The 26,100-nt window shown below is 35.1% G+C and overlaps 1 protein-coding gene across 1 annotated transcript in view; it reads right to left on the reverse strand.

Moving 5' to 3' along the window:
- The window catches only part of LOC149788892 (plexin A3-like), a 64,777-nt gene that overhangs the window by 14,978 nt on the left and 23,699 nt on the right, over positions 1-26,100 (reverse strand). The window contains exons 4-6 of the mRNA XM_089973564.1: positions 18,649-18,741; positions 7,010-7,100; positions 2,967-3,151 (exon numbers count right to left, since the gene is read on the reverse strand). Coding sequence (XP_089829690.1) covers positions 2,967-3,151; positions 7,010-7,100; positions 18,649-18,741 — 369 coding nt within the window. The remainder of the gene's footprint in view (positions 1-2,966; positions 3,152-7,009; positions 7,101-18,648; positions 18,742-26,100) is intronic.

The raw sequence follows: 26,100 nt of genomic DNA on the forward strand, positions 1-26,100 counted from the left end.
GTCACCTTTTAATTCATCGCAACCATACAACAAATACTTCCACAAGTCAGATATAAAAACAAGGTTGGCACTTAATTAATTTCTCATGCTCATGGACATAGCTGTAATGGTTGATTGATGCATTTTATGTTTCAATACATGAGGGCACATCAAATTTATGATGATTACACTTAAACTGAACTAAATCATGGGACTAAAATACAAAATTTGCTTGATAAAATTATATTTAAATATTTTTTAATAAAGTAATGCCTCAAGCAAGCATCAGTAACATTTTCATTGATACTTTTTTTTTGTTGAATATTGTTATTTACAGTGTATAAAGAAGGACACTTGGAATGAACAAGGAACGAAATACATGACTTCTTAAAAGTTGATAATTTCAAAATGTTCCAGTCTACAGTTTTTGACAATAAAACAAGAGATACATCAATGTTTCATTTACCATTTGTGGTCATGATTTTCAACAAGTTCAACAATTAGGGGTGACATAATTTTTTGCACTTTCTAGTAAAATAAAAACATGGGGTCCACGCCCAACCCTGCATTTTAAGCGGGTTCATAAATTATTGTGGTGTGAGTTATCAAGGTATTGGTGTATGTGAAAAATAGTTCCAGACAAGACAGTGACAAAATTATTAACTTACAATGAAAGAACAGCATGAATATTTCTCAGTAAACTGTTTCATTTACAGTTTGAAACCCTGATATAAAATTAAGTTTAAAGGAATCTGACAAAAAAATTGGTTACATAAATCTATTTTAGTTTATAAATCTCTAAGTGGAATTGCATGACAATATCTACAAGACATTTTGAGCCATATACAATCTAGTTGATAATGCACTACACTTGTTAGATCCTGGTAATATTTTGCTACCAAAACTTAAATTAGAAAAGCTTTAAACTTTATGGGGTTCTTGTCTGGAACAGCTTGCCTATTAATGTAAAATAATAACATTTTCTCAGTGCTATTAAACATCAATGCTTGGACTAAATGTCAAATAATAAATCAGGATTTTATTTCGCCTAGCATTAAATAACGTATTTACAGATTATAGAGAAGGCCATAAAGGAGAATAGTTTTGTATTGTTACCTTCTGGAAATAAATCACAATTATTATTATTGTTATTATTAACAAATTCTGCATTGCACCCCATTCAGACCATTCACAAAGTCTGTGCCAACTGTAATGTTTTCTATATTTTCATAAAAGAAAGTTATAAATCCACAATAAGAAAAGTCATGGGATAATCTGTCATATATTGGTGCTAATAGGTGGCCTTCAAACCATACAAGAATCTTCAATACCTCTTTTGATTTCAAGATGAGATGGTTTCAGTAACACTTTGAAATTAATATTTACCACACAACCAGTCTGATTACCATCTCATGATACAACCTCTTTAACAAAGACAATGAAACCACCTTTTCATATACTGTCCAAATAGTAATGCCTTTTGGTGGACCTTTAACACTTTTATAAACTGTTGGACAAACACACAAATTGAGATAACCAATGATACTATCCTGTTTGATTTTAATATAAAAGATAAATCATACAGCAAAAGCCAAGTGGCTTATTTATTGGTTTAAATTGAAGAAAAACAATCTTTATTTTTTCTGTATTCATAAACCTTCTAATAGTCCTTTATTAAGAAAAACGATTTCTACAAAAAGTACAAATTTAAGATCTTTAAAATGTACTGGGATCCTTGAAGAATAATGAAACATAAATCATTGTAGCAATGACCACTATTTAGTTTTTTTTATTATTTTTCTTTCCTATAACATTATCTTCTCTGAACATGAAATCTGTAATAAATGATTTAAATGTACATTGCATGACTATGTTTCTTCTCTGCATTTCTTCTTTCACTCCCTGTTTCCTTCACCTGTTCTTCCTTTCCTCTTATGCTGATTAACAGTCTACACTTTCATAAGTGGTCTATACCCTGCTTGCTGTATCAAATTAATTACATGTCAAAATATATATTTTGACTTTGAGGGCTGTTCCAGTTAAATATACCTGGGACCCAGAGAATACATTTTTTATGTGAACTAGCCACCCATTGATGCAATTTAGAATTCTATCATGTTCATATGAACTTTTTCATGAATCATAGAACCACTGCATATTGTTTTAAAATGGTGCCTTTCCTGGGTATCATGTAGATTAAATGGAACAGCCCTGACAAATGAATAGTTATGCTTTTGTATTTAAGTTTTCTTGATTGTGTCACTAATAAAATTTGTATGAGGTAATTTGAATTATTCCATTCAAGTGTTTATGTATTCTGTCTTAGAAATATTGTGAATTTAAAGAAAAATGTTAGAAGAATGGTGAGACAAGTAATTAAGAAAATACATGCATTGTTTGCTGGACCATCTATAGTGTACATGTATTATTTTGTACAAGGTAAACACTTGAAATCATTATAATGAGTTGTCAGTCAGAAATTAAATCCACTGGCTAGACTGACTTTGACTTTTAAAGTATGGAACCACAAAATAATTCCAACCAAGACAAAATATGTGTGTGTGTGTGATTTGGATTTTTAAAGTAGCTATAACACTTTTTCAGTCATATCGCTACGATGTCTGCAATGTGGCAGTTTATAGTGATGTCTAGCACTGGGGCATCATGCCACAGACATGTAGCATTATGTCCCACTCAGCCACATTATCCTCACACCAGACCGACCAGTCCTAACACTAACCTTTTAATGCTGAGCACCAAGCGAAGCAGCCGTTAGTACCATTTTTGTAAGTCTTTGGTATGACTTGGCTGGGGATCTAACCCACAACTTCCCACATCCAAGGTGGATGCTCTAACCACTAGGCCATCAGAATTGTTGACAAAAGATGAAATTCAGTGCAATTTCATGAAAGCCAGAGATATTAAGTGCTTAATTAAAATTTTGAGTCATGAACAGAATATGTCTATGACATGTTTATGATACCTACTGAACTTATTTCAGGGGGTCCACATAGCACAAACTGGTTCACGCAGTGAGTACTGTGGAAGCAACCTGCTGTGGAAGATGTGCTGTTGACACACCAACGGCAACGGTATGGGCCATTTATGTCCACTTCATATTCTCTACACTGACTGCAGTTTGGACCAAGTTTGTCACACCGGTACACCTCCACTGAAATGTCAAGAAGAAAATTCAGTGAATATTTGTCCCACACACACAATGACAAAGTCACAATTACTCACAAAAATGAAATCTGACTGTGACCTTCAAGACAGTAGTAAAAATAATAATTAGACATCGAATGTATAAGTAAATTTCATTGCTCTATCTCAAAAGACATCAGAAAAAGGGCAGAAAAGGGTTTTAAAAAAGTTAATTAGTGACCTTGACCTTAAAGATAAACATTGACTGTAATACACTAGATGCCATCAAACTGAGAAACATAAGCATAGTATATTTCACCACTGTTCCTAAAACAGCTTGTACAATGTAAACCGAAAGAAACCTAAAAAATTGACACATAACCTTGACATGGGAACAAGACCCCAAATATACAACACATCTTCCAATGACAATATATAAGTATACCAAAATGTGTCCATTTATCTTAAAATGCTCTTAAAGTTCAAAAGCAAAAGGGCTTATGTGACCTGAACTTAAATATTGATGTGTGACCATAACTTTGAATACAGGAACCCCAATTCATACATGACACACCTTTTAGTGATGATATATAGTCTTGTGAAGTTTCATCACTTCATCTGAAATTGCTCTGAGAATACAGAATGGAAATGAACGTGTAAAGAAAAAAATTATATCACTTGAACATTTGTATCCTAAGGGACCACACAAGACATAGCATAGGTCATGTGACTGGTCAAAATATTCAGCAGAAATGAACACATAAAACAAACAAATATATATATATATATATATATATATATATATATATATATATATATATATATATATATATATATATATATATATGCTTTGTAAATACTTTGGAGTTCTTTTTACAAGAATAATAGCAACATTTGTGGGAATAGTTGTATAAAACCCTTAATTATGTTCATTTAAAGGTTATCTTTGACAGCAAGAACCATAACTCTTCCCAGTATGTGACTACATACAAAATGCAAACAAGGAAAACATTATGACATATATTAAGTTTAAAACCACATAAAATTTCATTTTATGAAAAAGCAAACATTTAAAACAATGAATCAGAATATATAAATGTAATGTTACTCATTGTAAAAAATTTATTACAAAATATTAATCCATTTTTTATTAAGTATAATATATTTTCAAAGCTACACTCAACACATGTGACTGTTAGAATTACTGAGCTATTATCAAAGTCAGGCATCAACTCTGGGTAAGATACTCATCGTGAGACGCTAGTACATTAATGACTTTTTTTCAATTTAATCCATTTTGCCAAATTTGGAAGAAAGGAAAACCAATTTCATGTCATTTTCTTTGTGAATATCAATATGAATACGGACATATTGAAGAACAGAAAATTGATTTATCTTGTTTCTCAATTTAAAAATGTCTTCAGTATATCTGTTACACCTATGCTTTCTTACATACCCATTTAATCTTATATGGCTGATCTGGCATTCAGTACAGATGTCAATCTGATTCTGTATCGCACACCTAAAATTCCTGTATTGCACACTGCCTGAAACTACTTTTTAAAACTTGAAATATTCAGTTATAGTCCACTCATAAAATACTGTGAATGATTTCTTGCTATATGTTTTAAATTATTAAAAAATGCCAGTACACATTTGTAATTTTAAGAAATCCAGTCATACTGGGTGAAAATGGATTCCTTTAACACTGGGGATAATGAGGAGTGCCATATGTAGCAATGAGGAGTTTAAAGGATTTTCATGGAATCTACCATTAAGAAGAAAAAAAAATAGTTTAGGTTGACAATACGATTTTCGAAGAAGTTACAACAAGTTCTTAGATGAAGACTGTGCAAATAGACACCAAACGGATGAGAGACTGAGCGAGAGAGACCAAGTACTTTGTAGCTGAATTATTGTATTGAAAGTTTCAAAAATCCAGACAAAGCATGAATGATTCAGGGAGTCATATCAGGATAAAAAGATTATTAAGGGACAGTAACTATGGCTACAGCATTTGAACTTCAAATGAGTTTTCTAACTGCCAGAAACTGTTGAAATGTGCAGTGAACTTAAAATAGTTAAGAAACCAAAGAACAAAAACTTCTGAACCTGCTGATCTTACTACAGCATTGATGATACACAGAGGAGACATTCCTTTCAATTTGTCTATTAATATTACTGAGGAATCAAATTTGTAAATCTGATGATAAAACAGGAAACATTAGAAAATAGTGGCAGATGTGACACAGAAGCTGTTTTGACTGTGAAACTTGCCTAAAAAATTTCTTTGAAGGAGAGTGTGTGTATTTAGAAAGAAGGGTGTAAGAAAAAGGGTCACTTGCTGGACCAAAACCTATCTTCCAATTTGAGAAATAAGGAAAAATGTCCACTTACCTATGACTGCAGTTTAAATCCATGCATATGTCATATACAATATTTTTAAAAACTCCAAGTTAAAGAGTAAATAACCATATCTGCATTACAGACAGACCAATGATGCAACTGTAGAGAAAGTTATGGTTATGTACAGGTGGATTTTTGAGAAGGTTGGACAATATCTTTCATAAAATAAGTTTTCTAAAATTTTAAATTAAATTTTTTTAAAAGAATGTGTGAAAATAATAGGGAGTCAGAGGAAAGAATTTGTTTGATGTGGCAAATAAACATACTGTACATCTCAGCCTGACAATCTTGACATTCCTATAATGCTATCAAATTCATTCTCTCTGCATACTATATACTTTGTAATAACCATTTCTGTATGTTAATTCCTGAACAAAATACCAGGACATATATGACATTCAGTGTTGAAACCAGTTAAGTTTAACATATGAATGTCTTGTTTATTGTCTCTACCAACCAGCATTCCTTTTCCTTACTGACATAAACTTATCATATTTATAGGTCACTGTATTACTCTTGACCTAAACAGTAAATTTACTTTCAATAATGGGATATTTTCATGGATTTAGTGGTTTCCATGAGTCAAGAATTTCAAATCCAATCAACAATAATTCATCTATGAGGACACTATGGCACATTGCCCTAAGAAAGGCATGCCCACAAAATGAAGTGTTATGACTCTATGGTCTTAAAGTAAGAGAAAGAAACAAAATCAACAAGTTTGTAAAATCAACAAGTACTTTATTTCTCTATGTTACAAAACAAAAATTTAAGAGGATCTTAAAGTATTATAAATAATATCCCAAATAATCCTAAAAGTTTTAGTCCAACAATAAATATAGTGTTCCGAATGTATTCCAAGAATCTTGAATGTACTGATTTACCAATAGTCTTGATGTATCACAATGATATTATCCAGAATGTCTTTGAAGGAATTCACAATAGTAATAATTTTATTTATCAGAACCTTATACAAACACCTAAGACACAATATTATGACCAGGATGTGGGTCATAAGTTAGCTGCCAGAGATTTCTAGGATCAAAACGCCAGGTCAACATGTTCACAGATATTATTTTAAAGGACAACCCAAAATCACAGACAAAGGTAAACAAACATTAGCTTAAACTATAACCTACAATCGTGGATAAGATTTATGTACATAATACAACTGTACATAAGATGAAGGAACAAGAAAAATTACAATTCTCAAAGCACAAAACTAAAAATTAAATGGAAAACGAATTCACATTCAGTACATCAAATTAAACAAAAATGTGTACATGTGTTTTGAGGAAGGGGGAGGGAGGCAGACAGAAAAAGAGATCCAAAACTATTATTACAGTGAGATTCTAAATTCTTAAACAACCAACCAAATTTATATTATTTTAATAAAATATAAATAAGTTATTTGGGAAAGAAAAGAAAAATGGGAAGTGTGCTTCATCATTACTGAGTGTATGTGCGATTCATTACTTACCTCTGTTTCCATACTCATCATCCACAGAATGGTTATTAGGATACAGCAGCTTTATGGACAGATTCTGTGTGGCATTCTTAGCATTTCCTATCTGTAGAAAAACAATGGAAAATGCCTAAGTTTCATCAATTAAAACTGTGGAGAATAATAAATATGTTAAAAGGTTATTGTATAAAATTCTTCCAAATGCTACACGCACACACAAGACATGTAGCTTGCCACATTTTTACGGGTAGCATGTCCTAAGTAGAGATAACTAGCCTCTGATGTCTTTTTTATCTTCAGTTCCATGAATAACAGTATCAGGAATGAAAATATCCTAAACCTTACTCATAAATTACAAGAGCAATATGAATGCACATTATACACCTGCCCGATGTTTAATAGTTCTCTATGCTGATAAATGAATCTTTGTACTAAAACTAAATTTCTTCTTTCTGTCATATAGATCTTTACCTTTGACCCCAAAAATGAAATGGTTCCTCCTTCCCAAGTCAAAATTGCAAACTTGTTTTACAAACTCCTAAACAAATTTATGAAGCATGTGACAAGCTTGGATTTGGAACAATTCGTCACAAGAAATATATATGCATGAGCTTGTTACTTATCTAAGAATATCATATGCATGTACAAACTTGTTACTAGCTTGCACAAGCTTCTCGCTAGTTTGTAACAAGCTTGCGCAGATTCGAGGCTGAGTGAAGAACAAACATGATGCTGGGAAGTCATGTACAGACTAGATAGTAACACTCCATATTATCATAGAACAGTCCCTCGGAATGCAGTATGGAAATTTTGTAGACTTCAGGGAAAGCATTTTACATGGTGTATAGAAGCACCATCTGGAGCAGCACTGAAGGCAAACAGACCACTTGGTTGAAATATAATTTGCTTAAAACAAAACATCATAAGAAAAAAGCATGTACTTTGTTTATATATATGAGGTCGCACCTTCCCTGCTGATATTAATTTATCCAAATATTTTATCAAATCCGATTCGATATCGTGTTCTGGGATCATGTAAATTTCTTGTTATAAATCCATGCGGAGAAGCTTGCGCTCGTGAAAAAAGTGTCTAAATTTATCTATATCCATGTCACCGCCACACCAAGTTTGATGAATATTTCACAACGTATGTGTATCAACTCCATTAAACACAACTAAAATATTACAGTTGTCTCTGATCACCTTTGGTATTTGTGTGTATCGCTGAGTAACATAAATCACATCAATATTTTTATGCCTACCTCAAGAAAAAATTCTAGCTGGATTTGATTGTTTATTCAGCATCACATCATTGTATACAACTAAATTATTAATAAATCCATCAATAGAATCTACAGATGGTGTTTCATCAATATCAGTTATAAACTCGATAACATCGTTATCTTTGTCCAATAATCTTGCATTTTCATTAAAATCTTTAAGCACATCATAACATCGTTGATCATCTACAGACGGGGCTACCAAATACAACTTATCCCATTTTAGCCATCTCATTATAAGAATAAGTAACAACTGTGTCTTTCCACTTCCAGATGGTCCTATTATTATCATCCTAATCGAGTTCGGTAACGCAGGATGGTGCTTGACAGGTTCTAGTTTTCGAGTCGCTGAGAATTCAATTATATCCATATTATATTAACATATGAATCTATATTGTTTACACTGTAGAACTAAAACCGCAACTAATGATCTATCCATGGTTACAACAAAAAATGCGAGAATAGCATATGGTGGGAAATGTGCAGTATGCAACAGAAAAAAGTTTTCTTTTTTACCTAAGAAAGATGGTGGTGATATTGCTAAATTAATGTCAAAGTTCCCAGGAACTCCGTGGGCTAAATACTAAGGAGAAAAACATCTACCAGGATATAATTACTGTGGCCCTGGAACCCGACTTGATATCAGTCTTGATAATCACAATCAACCAAAACCAGGCGAGGAACCAATAAACGCTATTGATAAAGCATGTCATGTTCATGATGTAGCTTATAAAAGGAAAAACCTATAAGACAGACATATTGCAGATGTGAAATTGATTCATTCATTAAATTCTATAAAAAAATAAAAATATAAGAGAATCATTAGCTAATTGGTTAGTAAGATCCGCAATGAAAGGTAAATTAGCGCTAGGTGCTGGCAATATATAAAATGGAATCGATTTATTATTCCCCAATTGGATACTGGAGGGGTAAAGCAGCAATTAGTAAACTTGCTGATGCAGCAAAAGTCAAGTACTCTACAACCGGAAAATGGTTATCCAAACAAGCAATATGGCAAATTTATCTACCGCCACCTAAGCAAATTCGATTTGCACATTTCGATGTTAGTGTTCCTAATGAAGTTCATCAGGCTGATATATTATTCTTACCACATGATGCCATTAAAATTGGTCGACGTCAAATAACATATAAATATGTGCTAACTGTTGTTGATGTTGCAAGTAGATACAAAGATGCAGAACCATTATCAACTAAAACAGCATCTGAAGTAGCCGATGCGTTTGAACGAATTTATCAACGAGGTGGTCTGCGATGGCCACAACTATTACAGGTTGATCAAGGAATTTCTTGGTCCAGTATCATCGTTGATGAAGCGACATAATGTCAAAATACGACGAGGACATACTGCAATTCATCGTGTTCAAGCAATTGTTAAACGATTTAATCGAACACTCGCTGAGCGGTTATTTGGATATCAATACGCGAAGGAATTTATTCAGGATACGAGATCTCGCGAATGGGTGGCAAGATTACCAAATGTGATAACTGCATTAAATAATGAGATTACTCGAACAACCAACATGAAACCTATTCACGCAATCACAAAAGCGCATATACCAACACAAGAACCTGATTTTTCAACACAACCAGTATTAGGTAATACCACTGTCAGGTATTTATATGAACCCGGTGCACCTGAAGGTGGTAAAAAAAGAGTGACTGATCATATTTGGAGCATTACAACGCACAAGATATTTAGCGTAACAAGATCCACTGGTAGACCCGCAATCTAGCAGTTGAAATGATTCAACTGCTGCTCAACGTGGATTTTACATGAACAATTACAAATAATTCCTGAGGACACACAATTACCACCCAAATCACTTAAATAGCACCTCTACGTCGATTACACTCAAGACAGGTCAACATAGTATTTTCTCGTGTTTGACCAAGACTTATTTTTTCTATCTACGGTAAATTGTCTTGGATCATTTTTCAGATACTGCCATAACATTATACAATTACAACTTGAACAATGATTATTCTGTTGTTGTTTCAGTGTGTTAATATATTCAATATCAAGATCAAAATCGCGGGGGTTTTTTTTTTGTCACTTTGTATACAACCAGCCATTTTTTATCTTATTATATCACCGTCGAGGTCATCATTGATCACTGACGAGTCCATGACGTTTCTCCGCAGTTGAGATATTTTTCTAACGATCCAAACAACTGTATCAATAATAGTTAATCCCTTAGATGAATGAATCGTCATCACGTATCCAAGCGGCCACGGGGATTTATCAGCATGTAGAGCATCTTCAACAACATCAACATCAACTGCGACAATATCATTCAGCACAATATTCTGTTTCCCCTGTCCTGGTATATCAACGTCAATATTTTGCCGTCGCGTTTCTGCTGGTCGATAACATAACGGAACTGGCAACGTTGGAAATTTTTCTCACTGTAACTGAAACAACTCCCGATGAAGTGTATCACGAACTATCTTTCTACTTGCAACTATCAAATCGTTTGGTCTCCACGTTTGTAGAAAGTCGTTCATGGGTGTTTCTGAAATTATCTCCCGCATTACCTCACACTGAATTTTATTCGGTTGTAGTCTGATTAATTTTTTAAATTCCTTTAATTCTGCATCAAGTGCTTTATGATCATCATTTATTTCTCGTAATAATCAACAAAATTTCTCAGCCAATCATGTGGAGATGGTCCATCTATAGGTGGTGGTTGGCCGTGACCGCCGTACATTATCACAGCAGTATTTCTTGTTAATAACCAATCGAGAAACTGTTTTTAATACTTCCAACGACACAGTACATATTTCATCCCAAACGATAATCCTCGGAATATATTTTTCTCCTATTCGATCAAAAGTCCATGCATCACCTTTGTACCTAAAAAAGCTATGATAAGTACATGATTGTACTCCTCGTTGTTTCATTTCTCGCACGAGTCTGTGTGTAGGTGTTATGATAAATACTTGCCACGCTCCAAATAATGATTATAGATTTTCCACTGGTGCATCAATGATTCTCATTCGACCACTACCACCCTCAAGTAACATTGCTTTGTCACTAAGTATAACCGCGATTGCTCTGTAATTAACACCACCACCTGTATTCACGCTGGCTTTAAAGTGTATATCAACGACAGATTGCTTCGATAAATCAAGATGCTCCAGCGAAAAATAATAAATCGGATACAAAGTTCTAAAATCATGTTGTGATATTTGCAAACTGGTATCCACATTTTCATCACGTCCCATGATGTCATCAAACGATGATATACACATGCTATATGATTTTGTTCATAATTTAGTAGTATATTTTCTGTTGGTTCTTGTTGTCCGTTTATCCGTAAAGAAACCTCGGTGACATTTAGTTGGTCAAATATATGAGAGTGAGTTTGTGAGTTTAATCGATTAATGATTTTGCAGTGCTATAAAAATATGTCGCAGTACAGAAACACCTTGCTGTGATACTATATGCCATGCAAACTGACCGTTGGTATCACTTTGTGCACTATCTGTGGTTGTTGTTAACCACGACAACAGAGACTTACCACCTGTATCCATGAAAGAAAGCAATTTTTTGTTCTTCTGTGATCGTTGGAGTCATTACCGGCATCCACAATGATAGTTTTTTAGTACTACTTTACCATCATCACCAGCAGGTCTCCAGAGAGCATCGTTATCATCACCTTTTCTCACAAGAGCAACCGTGTGTCTAGCTCCAAAGATAACTTTTCTAACATTTCTACAAAATCCAAAGACGTGTGATAACGGAATAGCACACGAAAAATTTCTCCTCCCTGTATTCAACATTGATCGGCATGTTGCAAATCCCAAGTTGAAATTTGGGTTAGCTTCATGAACCACTGGCCACACATCAGCATCAGCGTTATTGGCATTGTTTCTTGGTCGTCTTATATTATACTGATCGCTTTCAGGGTGATCGGAATTATCTTTTACAAACATCATCGTGGGACCTGCTGATCTTGTATAATCATCAGAGTATCTTGCCAACCCTATTATTGTTGTAGCAACGTCGACATCTTTCTGAATCGATTCAACATTTTTTCCATCAATCATATATATGGCGCTATCAAATAGTGCCATAATACCATTGTTGACAAAACCAACTTTTACTGCATCTGTGTATTCAGTATTATCCGATTTTATAATTTCACCTTCTACCTCAATAAAAGCCTCAGCGGGTAAAAAATATCTACTTGTGTCATGAACTTGTAGTTCAATTCTTCCATGTTGATCTGGTAATCGTGTATCATAGGAATAAAACTGATAATCACGTACCGATTCATCCTTACAGACAGGTGCTTCCATATCAAATGCTTCATTGGATACGTGCTTTAACATTTTATTATAATTATTTTCGTCTAACACCAGACTCATTGTGTTCGGGAAATTCCGCTTCCTGATATTAAACTTGAAATATTATTCCTTGGTTCACCGAGCCCTTGATCTGCTAGTGCTGCTAGTCTCTGATGTGCAGCTTGATTTATTATTTTACTGACATCTGCGGGCATAATTTCAGTACTTGGTAATTTTACTGGTTGTGATTTTTGTCTTATTAATCGTGCTAGTCTATCCTTGAATGCAGAGAATGCCCTACCAGCAACATTGACAACTGCACCAGGAGTTTTTCACGAACAATATCAATAGCCTTCATTGATAATTGTTTTGCAATAGGCGCTGCTTTTGGGGCTGTCCTTGTAAATAATCCTCGTACAGCATCACCAAGTCCATCTCCGTAAAATACCTCGTAGACTGGTAATCGTGAGTTCACTACTCTGACAGGTACAGATTTACGATGATTATTGTGTACAATCATCTTATTTTATTTACCATTTATCTAACAACTAGTCACTGTAATCATCAACAAGTTCATCGATAAGTTCTCGGTAAACACCGATATCCATAATACCACCTTGAAATAATTGCCGACAAATATCAGTTGCTTCATTAATTATTTCTGGTGAGTTATTTCCGGCACATTTTCCCCCAATGAGAACTTCTAACCGTGACACTTCATTGATGATATTATCAGGACAAACATAATTATTTTCTCCTGATGTAGTCAGGAAACCACTTCCTACAGCGCTCGGAGGATCATCATCATCCTTTCCTGCTAACATCTCTTCCCTTTCTCTTTTAAACTCTTCAATTTTTTTCTTCATTTTAGTATGTTGTCGGGCGTATAATCGCTGCAGGGGTGAAGGCTTTTGTTGCGGTGAAGAAGATTGTTGTTGTTCTATCTGTTGCAGAGGTGGAGGAAGTTGATATGAAGGTTCCGGCTGTTGTTCTATTTGTTCCAGTCTCTCTCTATTAAGTCTTTTTATTTCTTTAACAAGTGCATTGTATCTATAATCATTATTTTTTACTTTATTTATATTGTAATATATACGATATACCCATCTAATAAAATCTTCGTTGTTTGTTTTTTCATAACCGGGTTTTAAAATATCAGATTTATTAAATATACTAAATAATATTTTTTCAGGTAATTTTTCTTTTTTAGTATCTCCAATATCGTCGATAGACACTTCGTTAAATTTTGCAATCAATTTAACATTTCCTCTTCCTATTTTAGGTTTAGGTGCAAGTTCTTTTTTCACGTTCGCGACTTCAGTATGAAGTTTTCCAATACCTTCAAGTATTTCTTCACTGACAGGTGGAAGCTGAGCTGCAGCTATATTAGTTGGAAGATCTTTTAAAATCTTTTTTGTTTGTTTGGTTCTTCTTGCTATTTTTTCAGTTTGTTCTGCAGTTTGTTTTAATACTGGAAAAATACCCTTTTTCCTCTTCTCATCCTCCTCCTTAATATCTCCCCATATAGTTTTTTCAGCAGCCGCTGCAGCTTTTTCAGTAGCCGCTGCAACTTTCTCAGTAGCTGCAGTGACGGGTTTAAATAGTTTTTTAGTGTCTTCTTCGTACTCAACTTGTGCTTCCTGCTGTGCTTGTAGATTTTTTCTAAATGAATCTCTAACAGAAAGGAATTTCTTAATTGCTTCTAATCATTCTCAAGCTATTATTGCAGTATAAAATTCCGGATGTACCATTTTATTATAACAATAATTTTTTTAATTAATAGCAGCAGAGAAGGCGCGACCTCATATATGTAAACAAAGTACATACTTTTTTCATATGATGTTTTGTTTTAAGCAAATTATATTTCAACCAAGTGGTCTGTTCGCATTCCCTGCTGCTTATGGAAAATCTTGAGGTACTATCACATCCTAAAGAAGGCATCCCAGAGAAGACTGTCAGGATTATCCAGCACCTCAATAAAGACACAATTGGTCATCTCATACAAAACAAAGAATTATCTCCTTTCTCTGCTGACAATGGCATCAGGCAAGGATGCTTACTTTCACCGCTAGGGGTGATGAAGATGGCAGTGGACCAGCCATGGGGAATACAGAGGACCTTGACCAAAAAACTGGAAGATGTGGACTTTGCAGATGATATTTGACTGCTGTTACAATACTCCAACAAATGTGAATAAAGACAACTTGCATAGGTGATGCTCTACAGTTTTGTATTTTGCATAGGGTTAGAATTTTAAAGAAAAAGTATTTCCCTGGCTTTCCTCATTGGTTATACTGGCTATTTCAAAAAGACCTTGTATATCTTAGGTATAGTTGAAAGAAAAACCTTTAATTTCCTTTATTTTGGTGTATGATTGATGGGTGTAATATGGGTTATTGAGTATACAGCTTGGCCTTACTCCAGTTGTGCACCTTTTAAAAAAGTGCTAGCTCCACTTGGTCATTTTCACTTCCTGAACATCATAGGTAAAATGTATAAAAAAGAGTCAATAACTTTTTTTTTACATTTAATGTATTTGGCAATTCATTGATTGCACTTTCAGAAGCTGCAATTGTCTAGTCTGGCAAAAATCATTTTTCCTATTTTTATAGCTGCTATGGATAGTGTACTTTAGACTAATTCAGGGTGATTTTATTTGCACAAGGGAGCAGTCATTTTAGTTAGCAGTGTGCTTAATCACATACAGTTTCTGAAAGTACATTATCCAAAGAAATGTCAGCCACATTAAAGTAACATAGAGGTATGCCAACATTCTCTCCACTGTGCATGTTTTAAATGCAAACAACTTCACCTTACATATGTCATTTTCTCAAAAGTACATAATTACTGGTGAGCGCCCCCATACCATACCCTGAACAACTGGTCTGGAAATCAATGCCAAAAAGAAAACAAAATCCCTGTGTGTCAATAAAAGCCAGGATGCACCTATTCTCTTAGAGGGACAAGCCAATGAGAATATTGATAAGTTCACATACCTTGGCAGTATTGTGAACAATTCAGGAGAAACATAAAAATGTCATGGTCAGGATTGCCATGACACGCCATGCCTTTGCTACTTAAAGGCAATTCTTGAGGAATGATGACATCCACATGAAAACAAAGCTAAGGCTGTTCAACTCCAACATCAAATCAGTGTTCATCTATGGGGCTGAGACCCAGAGATATACAAAGAACCTGGAACATAAGCTATAGGTCTTTGTCAATACTTGTCTCTGACAGATCATGCATATTATGTGCCCAGACTGAATACCAAGCCAGGACACAACAGAAACCCATATCTGACACCAATAAGGAACATAAGTGGAATTGGATTGGACATACCCTGCAGAACCCAACATCATTCACAATATCCTGGATTGGAACCATGAAGGCAAATGCAGAAGAGGATGACCAGTCATGACTTGGTGAAGAACCCTGGACAGTGAGCTTAACACCCTCATGTCCTAGAGGGAGGCAAAACAGTTAGCTTACGACTGACAAATGAGGAGCTGCACTGAAGGCACTATGGGAACAAAGAGTAATGATGATGATGATGATGATGATGATGTTGATGAAGATAATGTATACAATTGATCCTTTTTTTGTCAATAAATCTGAGCATGACTAGTTTTTCAAGCATTATTTAGAGGACAGAAATGATTTGTTAGAAAATCTCTGAGCCAGCCCTCACCCTCTCACATTTCTAAATTTAAACAGTGGGTATGTATTAATGTATGTAGTGTATATTTCTCTTAGAATGTATGAGAAAATGTCCTTCTTTGATTAAATGTACACCAAAAATTCTGCTGTTAAAAATAACACCTGAAAAGTGATCACAGGCATGGATATAATTTGCAAACCTAATCATCCTAGTGTTGTTGACTGACCACAGGATTACATTAATAACTGCATTTGGCAAGCACAGCAGAAAATAATCCTGATTTGCAAAATGATCAGCTCAATGATTATGTGCTGCAAGATTATAAGGTTTTTTTCATGTATCATATGAGATTGTGGGGGGCAAAACAGTACAGCAATAATATAAAGCACCCATCAAACTGCAGTCCGATGGAACAAAAAAAAACAACATTCAACACTTAATTTTACTCACCAACATGAAAACTCCATGATCTTTTGGTGTTGCAGTTATCTTCTGGTTATAGTATCAATTGCTGTACATTTATTGTAAATTGCTCGTAACAACATTTTCCAAACTAAGGGTGAAAATATTAATGAGAAAATCTTCTGAAAAATTAAAAATGGAACCTATTTGAGAGTGAGGCTGCTGCAGTAATTCATTGTGTCAAATAAGCTTATAAGTTGCATGGATATTTCATTTTCAGTATACCAGTCTCGTGACTGTCAACAAGGGAAACAACTGCCAGTACTATCCATTACCGAATCCATCTCTATATCAGAAAAATACACATTTCTTCTTGTGAAGTGCTTTAATTATATGAATATTTTATTCTTTTATTTATCTGAAATTTAGTAGTTTACTCCATTATAGCAGAGTGATCCAACTACAGGCCCACAGGCCACATTTTACTGTGGGCTGCACTCATACAAAATGTCAGTTCTATAGTTATAATTACTTTAAATATATCATGTATGGCCCATGGACTTTACATTTTTGGTCCATATGGCCCACAGTGTTGAAGATGCTGGACCACCCTGCATTATAACATGTTGGCAGGACTGGATTGGTATCTCTCTCTCTCTTTCTCTCTCTCTCTCTCTCAAAGAAAACAACCATTATTCCAGGATATAAATTTTTGAAGTTTCTATTCAGTATGTAACATTAACAATAACAGGGATAGGCATAACATCCTTGAGAACAAGAAGAAATGAAAACTAGAAGATTAAGAATGAATCTGTATAAATAATTATAAATTATAAAACTAATATTTTAATCAATTATAATGCATAAAAATTAATAAGGAATAAATAGCGTTTACATTTAGTTGTCTATTATTATTATTATTATTAAAGGTTTTAAAATGGCCACATTTAATTAATTATCTAACAAAATGAAATTACTGGAAATTAAAAGACAATCTATGTTTCATGAAGGTATTCAGAATATGGTTTAAATTCCTTATTTCATACAAATATAGTGATTTTAACTACCAAACTCAATTTTGTCTGTGCTCCGGCTAGTCTAAGTGTTCTCCTGTTACATTTAAGTTGTAGATGATGCAAAATGTGCCTGGTGATAATTTACAAGAAACACATATTTGGTATTTATTGCTTTTTAGTTAAAAATTCAAGCTAAAGAGTAAATAACCGTATCTGCGATGTAGAAAGATTGATGATGCAACTGTACAGTATATTTAGGTTGGCCCAACTATGGGCATGGGGATTTCTCAAAGGATTGTACAATATCTTTCATAACTTGCCAAATGCCTTATTCATTTTCTTTTTAATTTACAACAAATTAATTTAAAATTTAAAAGAATATGTCAGTAAAAAGGGTGTGATGTCTAGCACTGGGGCATAATGGCACAGACATGTACCATCATGTCCCACCCAGTCACATTATCATGACACCAGGCTGACCAGTCCTAACTAACCTCTTAATGCTGAGTACCTAGTGCGGCAGCTGTTTGTACCTCTGTTATAAGTCATTGGTATGACTCAGCCAGGGTTCAAACCTGCAATCTTCCACAGCTGAGGTAGATGCTCTAACCACTAGGCTACCAGAGTGGTCCATCATATCCTAAGCTTGCAGCAACCTTTCTGCAAGGATGTATTCTGGTTTGTAAATTAGCTCTACTGCAAGCAATCACAATGTTTGGTAACTGTAGATGGTGGTGAATTAGAGTTATGGTTACTATATTTTCTATATTACATTAAGAAGTGGGCAAATCAAAGAGTTTGTTAAACAAGTGTATTTGAAAGTATTTTCTCAGTCATGTATCATAATTTAAATAATTTTCCAATTTAGATAAAAATGTGAATGTTCTGTGAAAGTGTATTATCATTGTCTTCCCAAACAACAAAAAAACACATACACATATCATCTGTCTTTATCTACCATTTTACCCATTTTGTTTTAGTACTTACATAGATTGGGCATGTCACCAGCATGTTTGTTCTGTCAATGCTAGCTGGAAGGTGTGCACTTTCATCTGCATTACATTTATAGTCTCCAACATCCTGGAAAAGAGTTTTAAAAAGGGGCCTTAAATACAATTTTGATTATTCAATTTAAACAAAACAAGAAAAGTACTACTTAAAACCATTTTCATATCTTAAATGAAACCCACCAGAACTACAATCTCTAATAATAATAATAATAACAGTAATAACAACCCTGGCTGAGTCTCTTGGGTAGGTCTCTGATGCTAAGAGTCTCTTGGGTAGGTCTCTGATGCTAAGGACTGTCAAGGGGACAAATATTAGCTGAGTATGTGCATTCATGTTTCGTGATAATAAGTATTACATAGATATAGGTCAATAGTGTCCTTGGGGAATAGACCTTTGGGGACAGGATAGATCCCAGGACAAAAGTCAGCTCTATGATATAAATTTGTCTTTTCATGCCCAGAAAGTATATACACCAACACCTCACTAACTCATGTCCCAGATAACTCATGACTTCACTTATAATGTGCGAACTGTTGTGGATTCCATTTTTACCAGAAAATACAAACAAAATTGCCCCCATCTGTTGAACATGAAGAAAATCATGACAAAAACTGGTAAATGTCCTGAGATATTGCTCATTTTGTCATCGAAAGCAGTGGTTAGTACCTGGAAATTTTAACTGGCATCATGAAATTCATATCTTTTAATAAGAAATTATATTTTATTTATTGTCCAAATAACATTCTCAGTACACTGTAAGTAACAATATTCTTTGAAATTTTGATTATGTTACTCATGCCTACTGGTGGCAACATTGTAATAAATAAATACCAGTTTAATACAATTTGTTATGTGAAATTCATGTGTAGCTCTATCTTTTAAATCGAGTTCAGTGTTCAGATCATAAATGTAATATGCCCTCTTGTATTTAAATATGATAAATATCAATCAACCATCACAACTATGTCCACCAGCATTTAGGCAAGAACCTAATGAAGTGAAGGCTGTGTTTTGATTGCAGACATATCTGTTTTGTTGGCACTAAATTAAATGCAGACCTGCTTCATATTATCATGTTAATATGTAGTTTTATGGGGTGGGTTAATGTAATTTTAGTTATGCAGTAATTTATGGCTATTGTTTAGCATTGGCACAAACAAAGAAACAGCTAAACAATAGCCATGGGTAAGCTATTGCTGCTATTAAAATGTAGATTGGGGGGGGGGGGGGTAAACTAATTTCAATTATGCAATACTTATCCATGGCTATCATTTAGCATTTTCTTTTCCATGCCAAAGCTAAACATTACACATGGGTAAGCTATTACTGCTATTAAATATGTTTTTGTATCAAATCAGATAAAATAGGTGGAATGAAACAAAAGTTAAGACATGACAAATTCTACCTGCATAACAGCTAACAAACACAACTGTGTGTCAGTTAATCTCTTTTCAATTAAACAATCAAACTTTGTTATAATATTGTTATGTATGTAATATAATTAAACTACCTTCAATGGGGGCATGAGTGGCCAAGTGGTCTAAAGCTCTTGCCATTAAAGATCACTGCCATCTCACATAGACATCTGCATGGGTTTGAGTCCCAGGCTTGGAAAATGTGTGTATGTGAGAAAACTTGACAGTAGTTTTCCATGGGTCAGTGGTTCTTACTGGGATTTTTCCAGATTCTTCATCCATCAGTTATACTGGCTACCATGCATAGACTATCATGCACTAAAAAATGGTGCTAAAACCAACCCAATAACAACAACAACAACAAACTACCTTCAATTAGCCTAGTCATTTGCAAATGTGATCAAAAATAGCAAGGTAATGAAGTGAAATGAGTACTTGGTTAATAAAAAGCTTTCTTTTACAGATGTAGTTCATTATAAAAAGTGAGTTCAATAAATTAAAGTGAATGCAAAATTCCTTAATTAGCACTCAGATATTTCCTGAAGGATGAAAAGAAGATTTGCTAAAAATATCAATGAAATCAAAGAATCAATGTTCTACTAATAGTAAATTTTAAAAAATGAATCATGTTTTGTTGTGAATTAACAAAAAAAATGCAGTGAATGAATACACAATGCTTCACAAACATGTGATGGTTATCGAAACTTACTGGAGTAATGTTATTAACAACCTCTCAGAACTTGAGTGTCTTGACCATATAGATAATTTACATATTAACATAGGAACAACTTCATTAGAAAAAAAAAATCCTTTTATTGAAAAATAATTGCAACTTGATTCAGTCATTAAACAGACCCAATACCCAACCATCCAACATGCCCTGTGCCAGGTTTTCTCCAAGTCCAGTGTGGAGGGTTATAATCACCATCTTAACATTCTTTGAGGTCCCTCAGCACTCACACCTTCAATTATAGTGCACAAGTTATAAAGTGAAAGATGTACCAGTAGCAATTTCAAGGTAAGGATCTCAAAAATTACCAATTTATCAACCAGGGTCTAAGCAAAAATGAATAAATTACATCACCATCATGCAAAAATAAATGAAGACCAAATGAAAAGAAGGCAGAGTGGGTTGCTAGAAGGCAGCTTCAATGACATCATAACGAAAATAATTATTAAAAATAATGAAGCAATATCCCTAACCTCATATGAATGAATGAATCTTCAAGAGCTTGATAAGTTCTTTTTGACAAAATAATACACACAGAGATGCACGCTGATACAGCATCAGAGGTACCTCATGTCAGGGGGGCCCCAAGTGGCCGAGTGGTCTAAAGCGCTCACCGTTCCGGATCACTGTCATCTCACCTCTGCCTGCGTGGGTTCAAGTCTCAGGTCTGGCTAGTGTGGGTACATGGGAAAACCTGCCAGTAGCTTCTTGTGGGTCGGTGGCTTTTCCCTGAGTTTTCCAGGGTTCTTCCTCCACCAGTTATACTACTAGCTGCCATGTATAGACTATCTTGTGCTGAAAAATTGTATTAAACCCTAGACCAACAACAACAACAACAACCTCATATCAGGAAAACGTGACATTTTTTCCCTTATGGTGATTAAGCCAAATAGAAACATAAGGCTCTAATGGGTGAAAAAGTCCACCATGATTAATCTCAATACAGAGTAATTGTGACTAGAGATTACAACATAACTTTTTGGCAGGAAAACCAGGCTGGTGTCAGACAATTACCAAACAACATATAAAATATTCCACCTGGGTTTTAATTAGTAAGAGATTAGTCTTTGAAACCAAAGTAACTGATCTGTTTTGAATGATCAGGATCCAAACCTATGGTTGCCCCAAAAGAGAACTTAAGGTATTGGACAGGTTGATACACAACCATTAATACTAGAAAATTCTTCAAAATGAAAGAGAAGAAAATCTGCAATGGCTGATCAAACCAATGTACTGCCTCCTGCAACAATTACAGAATTCTCTCTACTTGGCATCATCAACCATGGAAGTCAACTGCCTTCTAGCCTTTGCAGTGCAGTCTGAAACACTGCTTACAAACTGGTCTTGAATTGAGCCAGTCATGAAGGTGAAGAATATGAGCATTTCTCTGATGGAGAGAACCTATGTGCTGTGTCAATAGAATTCCTCTCCATCAGTAACTCCTTGGGGGTATCTACCAATAAAGCAGAGATCACTGAACCATGAACATTCCTGCCACATGGTGGGCAGGGAGGTACTATCAGGATAACCATAATGCATTAGTCCTGACTCTGCTAAGAAATTGAGAGATTTCTGAAAGGTGGGAAGAAGTAGACATACAGTTGATCTCACATGAGACTAAAGGTATCTCCTGCCCATGCACTTTGACTAGGAACAAGCAAGACAAAAAGTGGTGGCTTGTTGTTGAATCCCATTGCAAAATGACTTAGAACTAGCACATTAAAAATGTGGTAGCTTGTTGTTGAATCCCATTGCAAAATGACTTAGAACTAGCACATTAAAAATGTGGCAGCTTGTTGTTGAATCCCATTGCAAAATGACTTAGAACTAGCACATTAAAAATGTGGTAGCTAATGTTGTTGAATCCCATTGCAAAAGTGTCTACCATTAGCTCTACAGTGGAAAATGACTCTAAGCTGCTGAAAGGCACAAAGACAATTATATGAGGGATACTCTTCCCAGCATCAGTAGGTGTCCACAGAATATTTCTCCCTGTTATGTGGTTAACTTTGAGTGTAATCCCCTCTAATACTTTCCATCTGAGAATGTTCCAGTCATCCAAGCATAGACAAGTGGCATGAATTCCTCTTTGACACTTTCCTTGACTGCCATAATTCTGCTTATGGGACTGATGCACCTTGTAGTGCTAGGAAAATGGACGACATTATTTGGTTGTTTATATGACACAAAGATTCCTGCCTTGATCAGATGCTGTGAAAGAGTAACATCTATGACACATGGTTAAGTACCCCAGCAAAAATCTTAAGTGTTGGTATACAGGAAAGACTTTGGTGTGCATCAGAACTCTGTCAAAAGACCTATCCTGATTTAGTCACCAACAATATGGGGGACCCAAACACCCCCAAAGGCTGAGGAAGCTTCTCTTTTTGAGCAAGTTAAGATGGGCCTGAAACTGTAGTTACTAGTAAGAAATGGAGTTGTTGATTTCCGAGATCCTGAGAGGCCACAACAGAAATTAAGTTGTTGAACATCCAGTGGAGATACCCTCAATATGTAGCTTATGTATTCTGGCAAATCCTTTTAAGTATTTAAGCCAGCTTTCCAAAGGAGGTTGTGAGACTTCATTGAACGTGCCATCAACATCAACTGAGTGTCTTTTCCATGTGATAGCCTCCAAATGTCTCTGAAATGCAACTACAAGCAGAGACTCCTCCCACAAAGGAATAAAGGTGCCTGCTGCAAAGAGATACACATTTGAAGCTATGGTAACCAGGGCTCAAAACCAAAGCTCAATCACTTCAAGTGTCTTGACAGGAATATAGGTCAATGTGCCCGTCAATATCCCCACCTGACACACTCCTGATGAAGGATAGAAGGCTTGAGTGGCCAAGAAGGTAAATGCACCATTAAGTTAATCACTGTAATAATGGACAGGAAGATGGAAGAAGAAAGGAACTGACCAACCCCTCTGCTGTCTGGCTGCTATCTGACCCTGTGTTGAATTTTGCACTATGCCCTTTAGTATAGCTAAGTTTATTAGCAATAGAAGATCAAATTCTTCTGTGCCATCAAAGTAGAATGATCCCCTGTCTAAAGACCTGGAAGGCATTTGATGCAGATCCAGAGAAAGAATATAGTTAACTTTGTTTATTACACTATTAGGTCCATCTTGTTCACCTTTTATCTACAGACCAGCAGGATGGGTTGATGATGGGGGTACTAAAGGAGGAAAATAAACTGGTGCAAGCTCCTCAAAGTCATGGGAGATGTAATATTTCTCGTCCTGTTTCTGTTGAGGTGGTGAGGTTGGACTATGTGTCCTCCTCTATCCTTGGAAAAGGGAACAAGAGTGGTGGCACCACATATTTTTCTTTGATAATGGAACTGAAGAAGAAAACATGGATGGCCTACTGCCTGCCAATCTACCAACCAACATAACCAAGATAAGCTCATGAATGGCACCAAGATCGGAAAATCAGACATGCCACATGTTCCATGCCCTGTTACCACTGAATCGGAACATATGGAACAAAGCTGTTGAACCAGCTCCTTTTCAGACTTTCTAACAATTAAAAAAAAGACCTTCATAGAAAGGATGTCTAAATTTTTCCATAAGTTAAACCAATTTTTCGTAGGGTTTATTCAAGTATTGTGTGCTGTTATTGTCAACTTGGAACACATGTTTGACACTTATAAGACTGGTCTGATGCAACGTAGGCAATATTATAGTCAATTAAAAAGTTTGCAAAGTAAACTTTAGCCCTACTGTTCTCCAGTTCTAAACCACATGATCAATGACTTGTTGCTAGATCTCACAACTCGATGTAATCTTTGTGGATTTTTTAAATTTACACGGCAGTGGCAATTATCTCACCTGCCATGAGAAACACTCAAATCTATACACAACATTATGTCCAACAAATGTACCTGTCGCCTTTCCCACTTTTACATAAGAATGGTCAATTATCTGAATATTGGGTAATTTTTATACTTCTGTGCATATTGACAAGACTTTTTAAGTGGCTGATTGCCCCCTTAACCTTCATGTTTTTATCTGAAGGACTATATTTCCAGATTTTGCAATGTGGTCTACATGAACAAGAGTGAATTAAACTATCTGGGGCAGATAAGGCTTGCTGAAATGATGACCTTAAACTATTGACGTAGACAACGGAGGCAAAAGTAGCAAAAAATAAAGTTGTTTGGTGAATTTTGGTTATGTAAATATCCTAACTTTACAATGGTCCAAAAGCTTGATCATGCAAGTGGTCTACATGAACAAGATTGAATTAAACTATCTGGGGTTCATCCTGTAAGGTAACCCGGGCAAAAAGAACTCCACCGAGTCTAAATTCTGGATCCAGAAAACACCCCGACAAGTCAAGATCTAGAATTTTTTATATATTTTTTGTCTCCATTCTCCATAGTTTCATGGTCATTTCAGTAAGCTTTATGACAAAATCATAAGGGTTGCCATGTCTGCCTTTCCCTAGATGAGGCAGGTGCTCTGTAGTCACAGCTGTGAAATTAATATGTTACCAGTTGCTTCATTCCCAACATCTCAATTGGACTGACAAACCCTCAAATTCTGGGGCTGGTAGGTCAGTGGTGTTAATCCTATGTTCAGTGTCTGGTAGACAAAGCCTGGTGGCAGGTGCCTAGTTATCTGCCAGGTGATCAGTAATAAATAACTAGTGATCACAGCCTAGTGCCCAGTGGGGTGAGTGGTAATAAATGCGAACTACGGGTAATATCAAGCAAACATCCAGGTGAGCTAAAATGATACAAATGACCAGTGAAGGTGCACCCCCAACAAACAACAATATTCTGAATGGTTGAATTAACTAAGGCATCATAATGGGACTACCGGTATGTTTTTTTTTTTTGTTCTAGGCCTCCAATTACTAACTGGATGAACTTGACCTTGGAATGGTGACTAGCACTTGACAAAGACAAAACACATAATAATAACAGATAGTGGACTGCTGCTATTAAATCAGCTTTCAAATCATAAGACGCTTTTTCCTTTTCTTAAATGTGACAATTACTATAGTCATACTTGGATGAGTTATCTATGTCAAATATTATTTTAAAATGTAGTTTTATTTCATTCATTTGGGTTTATGACATTATTTTAATTCTTTAATTCAGTAGATGGCTTGTATTTTAGTAAAAGTACATGTACTGTATGTTGTGAAATTTCCATTCATAAATCAAAGCCAATTGCCAACGTCAGGTCAGCAACTATGTCAAAGTACATGAAGAATTAGTTTGAATGCAGGTCACGAAAACATGACATGATCCTAGAAGAGCATCTTTACT

Source organism: Sinohyriopsis cumingii, chromosome 11 (assembly GCF_028554795.1).
Source record: "Sinohyriopsis cumingii isolate HCF-2022 chromosome 11, ASM2855479v2, whole genome shotgun sequence".
Taxonomy (NCBI): Eukaryota; Metazoa; Mollusca; class Bivalvia; order Unionida; family Unionidae; genus Sinohyriopsis; species Sinohyriopsis cumingii.